The 16777-nt window shown below is 46.2% G+C and overlaps 1 protein-coding gene across 1 annotated transcript; it reads left to right on the top strand.

Moving 5' to 3' along the window:
* Window positions 1-4081: 4081 nt before the first annotated feature.
* Window positions 4082-15007, top strand: GABARAPL2 (GABA type A receptor associated protein like 2). Its single transcript, XM_007182608.3, has 4 exons — window positions 4082-4232; window positions 4568-4623; window positions 5776-5948; window positions 14399-15007. Exons 1-4 carry the CDS (start codon window positions 4199-4201, stop codon window positions 14487-14489), a joined length of 354 nt encoding a protein of 117 aa, XP_007182670.1. The 5' UTR covers window positions 4082-4198; the 3' UTR covers window positions 14490-15007.
* The last annotated feature ends 1770 nt before the right edge of the window (window positions 15008-16777 follow it).

Here is a 16777-nt window from a genome sequence, read left to right as displayed (position 1 = left end):
AAAGCCTGCGCACAACAACAAAGACCCAATGCAACCAAAAATAAATAAATAAAATTAAATTTTAAAAAATCGTATTCTACTCCTTTCTATAAGCGCCCATTCAGGGTCTGTTGAATCAGGTTAGAACTCCTGAATGTTTGCTTCAACACTTTCCAACATTTCTTTCACCTTGGCATTTATATCACCAAACCTTTGACTTCCGAGTTCCCTCTTCCAACTCCAGGCTTTGTTTCTATCTGTTAAGGAAAGTTTACACTTTGGAAAATGCACCCTTCTTTCTGAAACATAAGATTCACATTCTCTGTGAAGTCTTTTTTTAAAATTTTTATTTATTTATTTATTTAGTCTGCATTGGGTCTTAGTTGCAGCACGTGGGATTTTTAGCTGCAGCATGCGGGCTCATAGTTGCGGCATGCAGACTTCTTAGTTGCTGCATGTGGACTCCTTAGTTGCAGCATGCATGTGGATCTAGTTCCCCGACCGAGGATTGAACCCAGGCCCCCTACATTGGCAGCGTGGAGTCTTATCCACTGGACCACCAGGGAAGTCCCTCTGTGAAGTCTTTCTTGATAAGCCACACTTGGCTTTGTGTTGGCCCCCACTGTCCTAGCCATCCCTCAGTATCCATGTTCACATACCTTTCCAAGATTTGAAATTTACTCTCCATGTTTTACAAGTTGGTTAATGTGTAATTGCATATATGCATTATCCTGTTTCTCCTTCTGACTCACCTCGTCAACTAACAACCCTCTCAAGGAAGAGATCCAGTGTCCTTAGAACATTCAGTAAGCTAAATATAATGACCCAATAGGTAAAGAAGGTGATGCATATCATCAAGGCAGATCAGAGAAACCAGTTAAAATGGTGAACTGGAAAAGGACATCAAGAAGGTAGGTAAAGGGGCTTCCCTGGTGGCGCAGTGGTTGAGAGTCCGCCTGCCAATGCAGGGGACACGGGTTCGAGCCCTGGTCTGGGAAGATACCACATGCCGCGGAGCAACTAGGCCCGTGAGCCACAATTACTGAGCCTGCGCGTCTGGAGCCTGTGCTCCGCAACAAGAGAGGCCGCAATAATGAGAGGCCCGCGCACCGCGATGAAGAGTGGCCCCCACTTGCCACAACTAGAGAAAGCCCTCGCACAGAAATGAAGACCCAACACAGCCATAAATAAAAATTAATTAATTAATTTAAAAAAAAAGAAGCTGTAAAATGAAAGGCAAATAAAACTGAAATAAAGAATAATAAAAGGTAGACATTAACAAAACAGAAGGCAGATATACTATTAAAAAAAAAAAAAAGAAGGTAGGTAAAGATAGAAGACAGACACTGCACATCATTGAGACCATCAGATGACATACATGCCTGTAAGCTGGTGAGCAGTGGATCTCTCTCCTGAGAAGTGTACTAAGTTCTTCCAGGTGCAAGCTGGTGTACACATGCTTTGAACTAGGACACAGTGGCCAGCTCTGTAAAGGGAAGCAGGGGGTCTTCGGTCCAATTTCTATCTCCTTCACTGATTCACTATCAGATGGTGAATAACCATCTTCATTCCTCAGTGTTTAACTCTATTCGCAAAATAGGTATTTTCATTTTTATACTCACTCTCTAGCAGATCTCTAGTTCGATAGCTTTAAATACTTCTCTTCTGAATTTGAGACTCATAGATCCATCTACCTACTCTACATCTTTACTTGGATGTGTCTCTTGGGCATCTTAATATAACCAAAACCAAACCCTTGCTTTCCCCCCCCAACCCCCCGCTGGCTCCACCCTATTCCAGTACACCAGTACATGGCAACTCCATTCTTCCAAAACCGTGACTTAGACTCATCTCTCATAACTCACATTCAATTGACCAGCAAATTTTGTTGGATCTACCTTCAAAATATATCTAGAACACAGCTGCTTTTCCCACCACCTCCACAGATAACGTCTTGGTCTAAACCAACAAAATCGTATACCTGGATTATCACAATAGCCTCTTAACTCTTCCCCTACTTCCATCCTCAACCCCCTATAGTCTACTGTCTACACAGAAGCTAGCCTGATCACTTAAAAAGGAAAGTCATATCATGACACTTTTTTTTAAACATCTTTATTGGAGTATAATTGCTTTACAATGGTGTATTAGTTTCTGCTTTATAACAGAGTGAATCAGTTATATATATACATATATCCCCATATCTCTTCCCTCTTGTGTCTCCCTCCCTCCAACCCTCCTTATCCCACCCTTCTAGCTGGTCACAAAGCACCGAGCTTATCTCCCTGTGCTATGGGACTGCTTCCCACTAGCTATCTATTTTACATTTGGTAGTGTATATATGTCCATGCCACTCTCTCACTTTGTCCCAGCTTACCCGTCCCCCTCCCCGTGTCCTCAAGTCCATTCTCTAGTAGGTCTGCGTCTTTATTCCCGTCTTGTCCCTAGGTTCTTCATGCATGTCACACTTCTTAAAACCCTCCACTGACTTCTCATTTCATTCTAAATAAAATCCAAAGTTCTTCAAATGGAATTCAAAGCTGAACTCACTTTTGTTCTAGATCCCTTTGATCTCACCTCCTAACACACACCCTCTTATTTATTCAGCTCCAGCCACAAGGGGTTCCTTCCTGTTCCTAGAATATGCCAAACCACTTTATCTAATATGCATTTGATCCCACACATCACTCTCTAGTCAAGAACCATGCTTTATTTTTCTAAACAACACCTATCATTACCCAACATATATCTTTTTGTTTTATCCCATTAGAATGCAAATTCCATAAGAGCACAAGTGTTGTCTGTTCTGTTCACTGCTTTTCCCCAACACTTAGAACAGTGCTCTTATATGCAACAAGAATAATTTCTAGGTATGAAATTCAAAGGATTTTTCATTTCATTAAAAACAGGCAAGAAACAAACACGGATTTTAGTTGCTCAGACACACAGTCTTAAAATATCAAAAATAATTTCAGAATAAAGTTAGATTCCACAACATCCATCAGGAGTTTCAACTGAGGAAATGATGAATGACAATGTTCAAACATACAGGCCTTTCAGATGCATCAGAATCACAAGCACGTGGCAAGGATCATGTGTCCCAATTAAGTGAATATCTTGTTACATATTCACCAGCTCATAAACAGATGATGAACCAGAGCAGACTGCCCTGATGACTCTTGGAGGAAGAAAGGAATGACATCACTGGAGACCCTGAAGGCACGTGCTCAGGCAGATGGCACACACACACACACAGCCTAGGCTGTGACTGCTGAACCCCATGCTGAATGGCAAAGAAACCCGTCTCAGGACCAGCTATCAGGGGAATTCTCTGAGCCAGACAGTCACCTCTAACTCCTCTGCCAGTTAAGGCGAAGGGGCCTCTTTGTGATCAGTGTGATGTTACACTCCTCAAATGCGTAGTTATGATAGCTTTTCTTAAATGCTTATTCAAATATTTATCCGTGAATAAGGGAAGGAAATGGGATTTGTTTAAATTCAATTTCTAGGTCCAATGCAACCTGTTATGGCTGTCCCCAATACTGAACCCCCGGGTTGTCATCAGTACCCCTCCCCATACAGTCCCCTCAAACTAGTCACGGCCTCCAGATTGGGCCCCGAATCTGTAACTACTCCAAACAATACTCCCCAAAGTGCCAACGCCCTAAATAGACCCCCTGCCATCACCAACCACCAGAGAACCCTCTTCTGTCATTCATACCTACAAAATGCCCCTGTTGTCACCAACGCCCCAGGCAGATTTCCCTAATGAATAGTCCTCTATAAGAGCCCTATCCCATCAGCCAGACCCCCACTCACCCCTTCCCGTTACCAACGTCCACCGAGACCCCACTCCTGTTACCAGTTCTCTAATATCCCCTCCCCAGTCACCAATATCCCTCACAGACATCTCTGTCACTAACTTCATCATCCCCACTCCGCCGGCAGCCCCTCTCACCGCCCTGTCCTGTCCCGCCCCTTGACATGCGGCCCCGCCCCTTGGCGCGGCGTCCCAGCGAGCGGCGCCGGAAGCTCCGCCCCTTGCAGGTTGCTAGGCTCCGGCAGCCGGAAGTCCCGCCTGCCGTGTAGTCGCCGCCGCCGCCGCCGCCGCCGCCGCCGCTGCCGCCGACGCCACCGTCGTCGTTGTTGTTGTGGTTGGTGCGCTGAGCTCCGCGGCTCCGAGAGCCGGCTGCATCCTTTCCCCGCTGCCGCCGCCGCCATGAAGTGGATGTTCAAGGAGGACCACTCGCTGGGTAAGCGCTCGGCCATTGGCCCCGCTGTGGGGGCTGGGGCGGCGGGTGGGCCCCCTCCCCCACTCGGGCCGCCCTGGGCTGGGCCCGGCGGGGCGGATGCCGCACTCTGGGCTCGGGTCGCCGAGGTCCCGGCACCCCGGGCGGCTGCTCACCCACCCCGTGCCGACCTCTGCGGGAGCTTCCGGAGCCAGTGGACCGGGGACCGAGGTTGCCGGGACGCCTGAACGAGGACCTGGGGCGTGCGCAGGTCACGGTGGGGAGGAGGGCCGGGGGCTCGGGAACCGGCCGGCCGGTCGGTCAGGCGCGACCGTCAGCCCGGTGCGTTTCTCCCATAGAACACAGATGCGTGGAATCTGCGAAGATCCGAGCGAAATATCCCGACCGGGTTCCGGTGAGTGGACTCCCCGCCCCCTCACCTCGCTGTCACCCCTGCTGTTTAGGACCCGTGATAGGGCCCTAGGCCATTCAACAGTTGACAAGTTTAGATTCCAGTCCCAGTTATAGTAGCAGATGGGCCAGACTGGGTAAGGGACCAGCTGGGGCCGGGGCGTGAGGGGCTTGAGTTGATGCTGTTCAGGATGCCTCAGTGCTGAATCTCCTGATCTAGGCCAGCGAGCTGTCTGCAGCCTCTGGGCTTCCCTAGACAATTATGTAAGAAACGATGTTCTAGGACGGGGCAACAGGTCACAGCCACTTTTGGGAATGGTGGTGGAGGGAGACTTTCACTTTGGTCTTGGAAGTGGTACTTCAGTCTCAGGACATTGATCTTGAACTTTGAGCCTCCATCTTTACCTGACTTCTAGTTCCCTTTTCTCACTCTGATCCTGTCATCCTTTCCTGACCCAAAAAATCTGAGAAGCCACTTCTAGTGGCTTGTGTTTAATCAATGATACTTATCCTGTATTTGTCCCATGGTAGGGGAGATAGTTTCTGTAACCCTTATTTATTTTTAAGGACATCCAGGCCTGTTATTGTAGCTTATTGCTTGTGAACAGTTTCTTTGGGGAGGGGGCAGGAGGGATAAATTTGAAACTTAGTTCAGAGAGAAGCAACAGGCCAAATGAAGAGCTTCGTTCTTGGCTGGCTGGGCTTGCCAGTCATGCCCATTAGTCCATCCATTCTCATTTCCTGTGTTCCTTGAGATCTTAATTCCCCTGTAGTGTGAAGGCAGATCCATTCTGGGGTCCAGTCTGGAGTAATAGGCTGTAGAGGAAACCCTCACCAGATATTTTCGAGTCTGCCCAGACAAAATGTTGAAAAGCTTTGTAGTGAGGGCTGTGTTTCTCTTATGCATGCTGAGATCAGGGATGAGAAATACAATAGTTGACCACAGAAAAGCACTTACCGTTTGTTTCCCTATAACACATTTATATCAGTTCTTAATCTCCAGAGTGTGTGGTTTATTAAATCAGGGGCATATTTTCTCATGTTATGCAGTTTCCCACCCACCTCCTTGCCTACACACTGTTCATCAGCTCTCCAACAATGCAGGGCCAGAGCCTCACATTAGAAATCTAGTCCTGACCTTTCTTTGCTTTCGCAGGTGATTGTGGAAAAAGTCTCAGGCTCTCAGATTGTTGACATTGACAAACGGAAGTATCTGGTTCCATCTGACATCACTGTGGCTCAGTTCATGTGGATCATCAGGAAAAGGATCCAGCTTCCTTCTGAAAAGGCAATATTCCTGTTTGTGGATAAGACAGTCCCACAGTCCAGGTGAGAGCTGTTTACTGGTATTGGCCATCTGCTTGATTGCTTACAGAACTCAAAACTTTGGAGGTCTGAAAACTCTTAGAGGTCCTGATGAGAAATCTGATTTTTGTGCTGCCTGACATCAGGAGTTCAAGGAAAACAAGAAAGGGCTTTAATAGGTGGGTGTGCGCTTTGGGTTAAAAAATCAGAACAAGGCCTGGACTTAAAAAAAAAAAAAAGAAATGATGAAATTTATCCTCAGACACCCAAGAATCCTTTTAAATAGTTCAGGACTTAATTAGGCTTAAGCTATCAGTAGAACTGAAGCCTGAAATGAGGTTTTCTCCAAATGATCCATGAAATAAGTCCTGTCGTTCTTCCCCAGGAGCTTGTGGGCCCTGCTGAGGCTCAGCTCCAGTTAATCACCCTGCCTGCTTGCTCGCTTTCCAGGCTCAGCTCTGGCCACTGTGAGAGTACCCTGAGAGCAGCTGCCTGATCCTCAAGTACGTGGAAATGGCTGCTGGCCAGCAAAGGGCTCTGAGGTCTCTTTACAGACTTACACCTCTCTTGGTACCACCTGCGCTGACTTTCAGAGTAACCACCCCTTTCTCTTGCTCTTGTGCTGCCTGGAAGCAATCTTTGGGATAACTTGGGGCCTGAATCTAGGCAGGGGCATTACAGTTCCCTTCTAGGTAGTTGACAGTCTGGCTTTAGTTCTCTGTGGAAAGAGGAAGATTTTCTGCCTCAGTCTGTATCCCTGGTCAGTCCTTTCCTATTACTGATTTGAGTACTTATAGGCCCTTCCTCTGAATGTGAATTACTGGCTGTGTCTCATCTTAGTGACCCAAACTAAGTTTCATTTGTTATCCCCCCAAAAATAGTACTTCTGAAGCTAAGGCTTTAAGAACTCTTGGGAACTAGCCCAATGTGGCCAAAATATGTTTCTTTTGAAAATCCTTGAAAGCTCCAGAAGAGGCCTAAGCCAAATTCTAGTCCTTTTCCTATGAAAGGTAGACAACTCTGGCTACTTTTTTTTTTTTTTAATTAATTAATTAATTAATTAATTTTTGGCTGTGTTGGGTCTTCGTTTCTGTGCGAGCGCTTTCTCTGGTTGTGGCAAGCGGGGGCCACTCTTCATCGCGGTGTGTGGGCCTCTCACTATCGTGGCCTCTCTTGCTGGGAGCACAGGCTCCAGACGCTCAGGCTCAGTAGTTGTGGCTCACGGGCCTAGTTGCTCCGCGGCATGTGGGATCTTCCCAGACCAGGGCTCGAACCCGTGTCCCCTGCATTGGCAGGCAGATTCTCAACCACTGCGCCACCAGGGAAGCCCCTCTGGCTACTTTTTGGTCTGATTTTCTCTTTCCCAGTCTCTACCACCTCCACCTCCTGGTGTTAGGCAGAGGATAAGGGAGAAATGCAAGGTTCTTCCGTTAGGCCGAGGTTCTGCCTAATGGGTGCCATTGGTCTGCTTACAGCTGTAGCTCAGGAAGCTGTGGTGTTGCCAGGGGTGATCTGGTCATCCCATTGGGCTCTCCCAGCCTTCCTTCGCAGGCCTCTGGGCAGCGTGGTGCTGGGCACACTCTTTACCAGGGAAGGCTGGTGAAGCCCTGGGCATCTGTGGTCACTCTCCGCTTCCCTTCAGGTAGTGGGGGAGGTAAATCTTCATTCATGCCACCTGCAACTTCTGCAAATCCTTGGCAGCCCTATGTTTTCTCCTTCCCGGTGGTGGCTTCTTATGGGAGGAAGTAGGTGACTAGGACCTGTGGCATTGAGTTTTATTTTCCTCCATTCTGATCCTCTGATACTTCTTGAAAGAAATGAAGCAGGCTTCTGGAGACATTAAGATTACGTTATTTAGCAATTAAAATGGCTGCAGATTTTAACTAATGCCCTCTTCCCCCATTATCCCTGAAATATAAATAGAATTGGAAATGAAAAGTGATTCTCAGGGCAGCAGAGGCTGCTTCAGGGCCATTTTCTCTCTAAGTTTTATTTGCCTTTCCAACCTGGTAAGAATCCTCCCTAAAACAGATTACACCAGTGACCAAGTCACTAACCAGCCCCTCTGCCCAGGCTCTTCAGCACCTTTGGACACAGTTAATGACTTCCTGCCCCATATTTAATGTACCAGTTCTTTGTTTGTTTGGGTGTTTTATTCTTAAAAACAAATTTGCTTATAAACAAAAGAGGCATGTGACATCATTGGCCTTTATGCAACTGATGGCTGCACAAACAAAATTGCCAGTCTCCTTCCTAAAGCTACTGTTTGACTCAGTGTCGCCATTTTCTCCCTAAGGCAGTAGCAGCCTCTTTCTTGCACTTTCCAGCCTCCTTAGGGAAGCATGGAGCCTCCTTTAACCTTCAGCCAGTGCTTGCAGCCTTTGGAGAGTGGCTGGGGAAATCAGAGTTGAGAAAGGATGAGCCCTCCCCCATCCCATAACAGACAGATCTACACAAGGATAACTTACGTCTTGAGGCTGAGCGAAAGTAACTTCATTTATTCCTGCCTTGGAGCGGAACTTTGGGAGAGTGTTCTGGAACACAGGCGACCATCATGTAAAATAACGTGATTGAGTAGTTAGTATTAAATATTGATTCTAGAAATAGAGACAGAAGCAAGTCTCTAAGAGTTTTACTTTCAAAATTCTGAGTTCTCTTTTTTTTAAAAAGGGGAGATCTCAACTGCCTTTTCCCATTTCCCATTGAAAAGTTGAATTCTCTGCCTAGGTGCCTGCATCCAGAATTGGGCCAGAAACGAAAGGAAAACTATGCCTTGGTGCAGACAGGACTTGAGAAAGAATATCAGTGTATGTTTCCCAGTCACGGCTTTAGAGGGGAACCCAGACCTGGCAGTGGTGCCCACCTTTTGGTCTTTGTTTAGAGCACAGATAAGAGCCTTCTTAATCCCCTGTCTAAAATAGAAACAGGAGTATAAAATAAAATATATCTAAGATGTTATAACTTGGGAATGTTACATTGGGAAATATGCTGTTTAGTTGTTCCTGGCTCTTAAAGAGGTACTAAGTAAAAGAAGTTGTGATGTCTTACAGGCCAAACTTCATTTAGAAAGGTGCTTAAATTAAGCACATTTGATCATTTCTGGGTAAATACCTCATCAAGAGCAGGGTTTATCTTAACAGTGGAATAGAGTTTATTTATATCAGAGAAAAATCTGATAAAAGGAATAAGCAGTAGTTAATTTTTGTATTTTAGAATCTTGGGCAGCCTTTAGGGCCGTGTTAACTTTCACCCTGAGGCCCGTGCCTTTCCAGGATCCACAGCAGTGGCCGTTGTCCTCCCAGTTCACCCCACCCACCCTCCCCCTGCTGGGAAAGAGATAAATCCAGATCCAGTGGAAGCACGTGGGCCGCAAAGCAGATGGATGGCCGGGTGGCCCAACAGGCCAGCCAATTCCTGAGTCAGGCTGGATCCCACAGCCTCCACAGCCTGACCTTGGTTGGGGCCAAGGGAAGGTTGTGCAGGGGTAGGGCATCCACACGGTTCTAGGTCAGCCTCCCCCAGTTCGTAGGCTGTTGAGCAGCTTGAAACTAGTTTGCCCTCAGCAGCATGGCCATTCCTCAATGTGGATCCTTCTGAAAAGTGCCTTTATTATTGGTTAGTTTGTCTAGACCGGTTTGATCTTGAATGGAGGTGTAGGGGACAGGGTTTCAGGGGGCAGTTTAGGTTCATTTCACTCAGTACTTCAGGGTCCCACCATACCTTTAGCTTGGCTCCATGGCTTAAATCTGCCATTGGCTTTCCCATTTCTTTCCTTGTCAGACTCAGAGCTTAAAGGTAGCAGTCCCCCACCACCACCGCTCAGCGGCCTCCTTGGATGAGTGTGTGTAATACTTGATGCCGCAGCGGTGTGCATTAGTAATAGGGACTGGGGGCCATCTTTGGGTGTCTTCAGCAGCCAGTAACTTCGGCGGGAAGCCTTGGAGTTTCAGTGCTGCTCATGAATTGTCAGGGAATCCAGCTTAGCCTGACAGATGCATTAGAGCAGCCTCTTTGCTTTCAGATCCTCTGGTGCTCCAGTAGTGGCCCACCTGGTGCTGTGTGGCTTGGGCCTCTGTGAATTCTGAGCGGGGAGCCCGACTTTTCAGAGGTGTACAGAACTTGTCCTAAAGGAACACACCGGCCTTCTGCTGTACGCTGCCTGCTGAAAAGGGGCACGTTTTGCATCCCTGCCCTTCCACTTGGCTGTTCTTTTTTTTTTTTTTTTTTTTAATTATTTTGTGTCCCTCATGACTTTTTTTCAAAGAGGGCTCTTTTTTTTTTTTCACTTAATTAAATTAATTAATTTATTTTTGGCTGTGTTGGGTCTTCATTGCTGTGTGCGGGCTTTCTCTAGTTGCGGTGAGCGGGGGCTACTCTTTGTTGAGGTGCGCGGGCTTCTCATTGCGGTGGCTTCTCTTGTTGTGGAGCACGGGCTCTAGGCACGCGGGCTTCGGTAGTTGTGGCACGCGGGCTCAGTAGTTGTGGCATGCGGGCTCTAGAGCGCAGGCTCAGTAGTTGTGGCGCACGGCCTTAGTCGCTCCGCGGCACGTGGGATCCTCCCAGACCAGAGTTTGAACCCGTGTCCCCTGCATCAGCAGGCGGATCCTCAACCACTGTGCCACCAGGGAAGCCCCTTAATGGGACTTTTAAAAAAAGTATTTTTAAACTATATTTGTAGCCCTGCTCTTTTTTAGCTCCAGACCAAGTTATTCTGACTCTGTGTGTGGCCTGATCCCACAAGTGCTGTTTTTGAGTTATGCTGTACAGACGCGCCAGTCTTCTTTCTCGGCACCTAGGAAGGCCTTGGAATCGGGCGTTCAGTCACGGGCTGCTGACTGGAGCGTTTAGCTCCCAGTGTTGAGCATTGTCAGTTTTCAAGTTCCTGCCCAAGGGATACCCTGAGTATAAGGACACGGTGCTACTGCCAACTAAACAGAGTTTCCACATGACACTGCGTGGCAGAGAAAAGGAGAACAGTGAAAGGGCTCTTAAAATCATTAGGCCATCTAATTGTAAAATTACAGGATCTGAAGGACCTGCTGCTCAATGTGTGATACAGAAGCTGGCAGCAGTGGCCTTCCCTGGGAACTTGTTAGATAGAAATGTAGAATCTCATCCTTGACCCAGACCTTCAGAATCAAAACAGGCACTTTAACAAGACATCCAGGTGATTCCCTATGCATGTTTGTATGTGTGAGAAGCGCTATTCTAAGGGAGGTCTTCACAGAAGGTACAAGAATGCTGACATTAGGTCATTAGATCTAGTTGTGTATTCACATGGAGGCAGCACAACTTGGTGGTAAGAATGTCTCCTAGCTTTGTGATCTGGCATGAATTATTTAACCTCTCTGTGCCTCACTTTTATTATCTGAACTATGGATTATGATTGTACCTGCCTCCTAAGATTGTTCTGAGGGTAAAGAGTTAATACATGTAATGCACTTAAAACAAGTGCTTGGCACATAGTGTTTGCTATTATAATTAGAATTTTTATGATCAGCCTTTATAGCTGCTAGGGCACTGTTAAATTTATAAACCCAAGTTTTACTTAAAAGACAATGGAATCTGAAGACAGAAAGCCACATGATTATGGGTCCTCCTCCCCCAACCCCGTCAGAGTCTCACAGCCTGCCTTAGACAGTAGTCGTTCCATGGTCATTGTTCACTGCAGACAACGTTCAGAATCTGGGGTTTATAAAGCTCCTCAAGTATTTCTAACTCAGCAGCAGGATTTAGAGTCACTGCCCTTGGGCTTGTAACTTGCTAGGAGAAGAGCAGAACTTAGTCTGACAGATGGAACCAAACTTGACAGGCATCAAGGCGTGGTTGCCGCCTTTGAATTGCACGCAGTGTCTGCTCCTTCCGAACCCCTTTGGTAATGCTAGTGGGGAGATTGTAGTTCAGGTCTTATCAAGGTCATCCTGGACACTTGTACCAAGCAGGGCAAAGAGAGTTGTGGCAATAGCGGTAGCTCTTTTCCCCTTTGCCTCATTCTGAGGATTCTCAGGGAAAAGCTGGGTTCCTCAGGGCATTCCTAACCACCAGGGTAAAAGTCTTCTTGAGAGACCCCGCTACTTGTTCAAGCCCTTTGCTAGTTGCTGGCTCTTCACTCCACTTCCTGGCTCACTCTACTTCCTAATCCCATGCTTTTAAAGATAAGCATCTCCAAAACAAACAAACAAAGACAAGCATCTCTCCCTCTGGCAAAGGGATTGTTTCTCAACTTGGCTGCATATGGAATCATCTTGGGCATTTTTTTTAAAAATATATTTATTTATTTTTCGCTGCGTTTGGTCTTTGCTGCTTCGAGTGGGCTTTCTCTAGCGTGGGCTTTCTCTAGTTGCGGTGAGCGGGGGCTACTCTTCGTTGCAGTGCGCAGGCTTCTCATTGCGGAGGCTTCTCTTGTTGCGGAGCATGGGCTCTAGGCACACAGGCTTCAGTAGTTGTGGCATGTGGGCTCAGTAGTTGTGGCGCACGGGCTTAGTTGCTCCACGGCATGTGGGATATTCCCGGACCAGAGCTCGAACCCGTGTCACCTGAATTGGCAGGCGGATTCTTAACCACTGTGCCACCAGGGAAGTCCCCGTCCTGGGCATTTTAAAACTTACTGATGCCTGGGTCCTACCTCCAGAGATTCTGATTTAATTGGTCCGGGGTGGGGCATGTCTTTCAAGCTCCCCATTGTTTCTGCTGTGCAGCTGAGGTTGAGACCTACCACCCACCACAGGTGTTCTCATGGGCACGGGTTCCTCCCTCTACCCGCTGCCCCCCAAGTCCTCACACATTCCAGGGCAGTGTGGTCAATAGAAATGGCATGTGAGACACATACGCAATCTAAAATTCTCTAGTAGCCACATTAAAAAAGAAAAAGAAACAGGTGAAATTAATTTTAATAGTATTTTTTTAATCTGATATATCCAAAATGGCATCATTTCAACATGTAGTCAAAATTGAGATATTTTACATCTTTTTTTTCATACTCTGATACTTTGAAATCTTGTTTATGTTTTACACTTACAGCGCATAGCAATTCAGATGAACCACATTTCAAGTGCTGAACATAGTGGCGACTGCATTGGACAGCAGAAATATAGGACATTTCTGTCACAGAAGAAATTTCTAGTGGACAGTGCTGTTTCAGGGAGTCCTTATTTTACAAATTCCAGTTAGATCCTCGCAGGAAGCACGATTTTATTGTACAAGATGCCAGTGACAGGCCATTTTGTATTCATACTCATCCACTCCTACGTTATTACTAGTTCTCATCTACCCACACAGCCGAACCAGCTAAGCTTGAAAATGGGCAGGGAGAGTAGGAAAGGAGAAAAACTCCCTTTTATAAACGTGGTCTGCATTCCTGTTTACATGGTGGTCCCACACAGCTGCCAGGAGCAGAGCAGCAGCATGGGGCAGTCTTGGCTTCACCAGCTTGAGGCCTCCGACCCCTCTTTATCTACCCTCTGGCCCTTGTTCTCCTGAGTCCTGCATTTAAGCATCTGTTAAGACCTGTCCGGGCTTAGTGACCTCTGTCACCTTGAGCCGGCTCTCAGACTGCTTTGTCCGTGCTGGTTCTGGTTGACCCCACCACGCATGGTCATGCTGAGGTTTAGCACATGTCTGCACCTCCTGCTTATCTCTAATAGAGCAGTCATGTGGCCAGAGCTCACCTGGGGCTCCAGGTGTTACTAGTCTTACTCTGGAGCCAGTGCAGCTCACCTTCATGGCAGAGAACTAGATTAGGTCTCCTCTGCTGCAGTCTGTTTTACTGCTAAGGGAAAGCCAGCTCTCCCACCCACACATGTTTAGTTTGAGCAATATCTATTTCTGCAGGGTTCTTAGGAAGCTTGGGCAGGACTTCTTTGGATCACAGATATAATATGAGAGCTTTTTGCATTACGTGTGAGGAAAGTAACTTCCCTTCGATGACGCCGATGCAGATCTCTGGGGCACAGGGTTTCTGGCGGGGCGAGCTTCCACAGGAATCAGCCCACTCATTCTTTATCATGTTAGGTACGCATTATAAATCTTCAAATAGACCAGCCCTGAGGAGAGGAAAGCACAAGTACTCTTCCTTACCTTTGTCTCTCACCCACACAGGGATGGGCCTCTTAGACTCTTATTTTGCTAATAGCTTTTCTCCCTTGCCCCCAGCATTCAGAAAGCATTGTGAAAGCACTAACCAGTACTAACCAACCACATTCACCCTAGGAGTTAGAGCTGGCTTCTGAAGGAATACCTTGGTGTGAGGGTGAGTCAAATGGCCTTGCCTCGGGACAGGAGGATGGAGGTTGATTCTAGTCTTATCTACTGAGTCCCAGAGGCCGAATTACTTTTTACCACCTACCACCAAAGGTGTGACATAGTAGCTAGTTTAAGTAGTGAAATTCCTTATCCTCAAGCCATCTTTCTCCCAACTCCTAGACTCAGTAATCAGACCCAATTCTCAATGTTGTTTTTTGTTTTTCTCTTTCAAGCCTAACTATGGGACAGCTTTACGAGAAGGAAAAAGATGAAGATGGATTCTTGTATGTGGCCTACAGTGGAGAAAACACTTTTGGCTTCTGAGAGCCAATGCTGGGCTGGGTGCACCATTCCTGCTTGTGTATCTTGTAAATAGCTGGCCATTTTCAGTTACTATACCAGAACCTCTTAACATAGACCTATCAGTGCATTTGTAACTGGATTTATTTCTTAATATATTGGAAGGTTTTGTTTCCTTAGACTAGTAAATTATCATACAGAGTTTTATTTTGAGTTTTTCTTTTTGTGCACTGTCCTCATGGCTATACTCTCTAGGGAACTTGTTCCTCTGGGAATCTTATTTAACGAAGATATTTCCATATTGAAGTGAGGTAGGTGGGAATTAAAATGAAAGGGAGGGAGATGATGCATTTATTCTCGATTATGTTTGAAGTGTTAGATGGCTAAGTATTAAAAGCATCCAAATTAAATCCTTAGCAATCAGAACACTTGCTTCACTAGATTTTGCCAACTGCCAATCATGTTGGACTGAGCTAATCTGTTCCTCTTTCTGAAACTATTAAGGTAAATAATTAACAATAAAACTTCCTCTTATAAAGGCATTGCAGTGTGACCATGTCCTTTATTCACCTTCTTATAAGTGGGTCAGAGAAGTAGCTCCTACGTCTGCCAGGCTAGGAGGAGGATTTGTGGGGCCCATGGCAGCACAGCTGGGCACAGGAAGCAGTGGCCTGTGTCATGAGGAGGGAACTTTTTTTTTTAAGTGGTTAATATAGTCACATGGTTCAGATGTCAAGTCTCTCTAAAAAGGTATACATCGAGAAGTTCTTCTCCCACTACTGTTTTCTGATTACCCTAACCCTCCACTTTTTGCGAAACTACTTGTACTGGCATCTTGTTTCTTTTCAGAGTTTGTTTTTGGAAGTTCAATTAAATATGAATATATGTCCAAAATGTTTTTTTCTTATACAAAAGAGAACACATTATATCTATACTTAAGTACACTGCTTTTTTTTTAACAGTATATCCTAGTGATCTTTCCATATCAGTTCATAGAAAGCCTTTTAATTTATTTTAGTATTGCATTATGTGGATATATCATTATTACTGAAACTGAGCAGGACCCTGTGGGGCTCCTGGGCACAGAAGCCTTTCCGTGTCCCCCGTTTCTTGTAGGGAATAGACTCCAGCCTCCATGACCTTCCCTGAGTTCCAAAGGGCAGATTCAAACAGTTGCTAATCAATCAGGGAAGGGAGGGGATGCAGAGACAAGGTGGTAGGAGCAGCCAAGAAACAATAGTGTAGCCTTGGGGCAGGGTCCTGGTTCCAGGTCAAGGGGTATACATAACATCTTTGAGCTCTTTACAGAACTAAAACTCCCAACAAATGGAAGATGTTAGCATTCTTCATTCCAGAGAAGACCATCTGAGGCCAGATTAAAGGAACCAGAGAAGCTTATCAAGAGACCACCTGAGGCCTGGAACTGCCCTGGTGGTCCAGTGGCTAAGAGGGGACCTGGGTTCGATCCCTGGTCAGGGAACTAGATTCCCCCATGCCTCAACTAAAGATCCCGCGTGCCGCAACTAAGACCCAGAGCAGCCAAATAAATAAATATTTAAAAAAAAGAGAGACCACCTGAGGCCAGATTAAGGGAAACAGAGAAGCTCAGTAGGAGGAGAACACCTTGAGGCCAGATTAAAGGGATGCAGGCCCTGCACACACCCTAATCTTATCGGCAACTCTGCCCATTGCTATAAAACTCCTCACCAAATCCCCCTGGGGTTGGGATACACAGTTTTTGAGGCGCGAGCCCACTGTGTCCCCCTTTGCTTGGCAAAGCAATAAAGCTTTTCTGCGTCACCCAAAACTCTTGTCTCCGAGATTGAATGCAGCACTGGTGCACAGAGCCTGAGTTTTCAGCAACATTCCTAACTAGTGCCCTATTAACGGCATTTGGGTGGTTTGCAGTCTTTTACTATTACATACTGTGTTGGAATGATAACCATACACGTATAGCCTGTATATGTACCTGCATTCATGGTGCTGCTTTTCAACCACTTTCTACAAATGAAGATTCAGATTTTTCCAGGCCATACATTTTATGATTTCTCACAAATTAGATGTGTAGGCTTGCCACTACACAGATGCATTTAAAAGGAAATGCTTATTTACTTCCCTAAGTCTTCCCCAGACAGACTGTGGCTGGAGGCTAGAGCCATTACACAGATCATCAGAATAAAGAAACCAGGTATCATCCAGGGATCTAAGAACATGTAGTTAAAATGACTATCCAATTCTCTACTGGGGAAGGAACAAAGAGATTTAACTTCATCTTTACCAAATTATGTAAGCAATCCCTCCAAGTACTCTAC

Source organism: Balaenoptera acutorostrata, chromosome 19 (assembly GCF_949987535.1).
Source record: "Balaenoptera acutorostrata chromosome 19, mBalAcu1.1, whole genome shotgun sequence".
Lineage (NCBI taxonomy): Eukaryota > Metazoa > Chordata > Mammalia > Artiodactyla > Balaenopteridae > Balaenoptera > Balaenoptera acutorostrata.
Note: the sequence above shows the minus strand (reverse complement) of the source record. Positions and strands in the feature narration are given on the sequence as shown.

Coding starts and splice junctions, on each gene's coding strand:
- GABARAPL2 (XM_007182608.3), top strand. CDS start 4,199: ATGAAGTGGATGTTCAAGGAGGACCACTCGCTGG. Junction 4,233..4,567: donor CAAGGAGGACCACTCGCTGG/GTAAGCGCTCGG, acceptor TTTCTCCCATAG/AACACAGATGCGTGGAATCT. Junction 4,624..5,775: donor AATATCCCGACCGGGTTCCG/GTGAGTGGACTC, acceptor TTGCTTTCGCAG/GTGATTGTGGAAAAAGTCTC.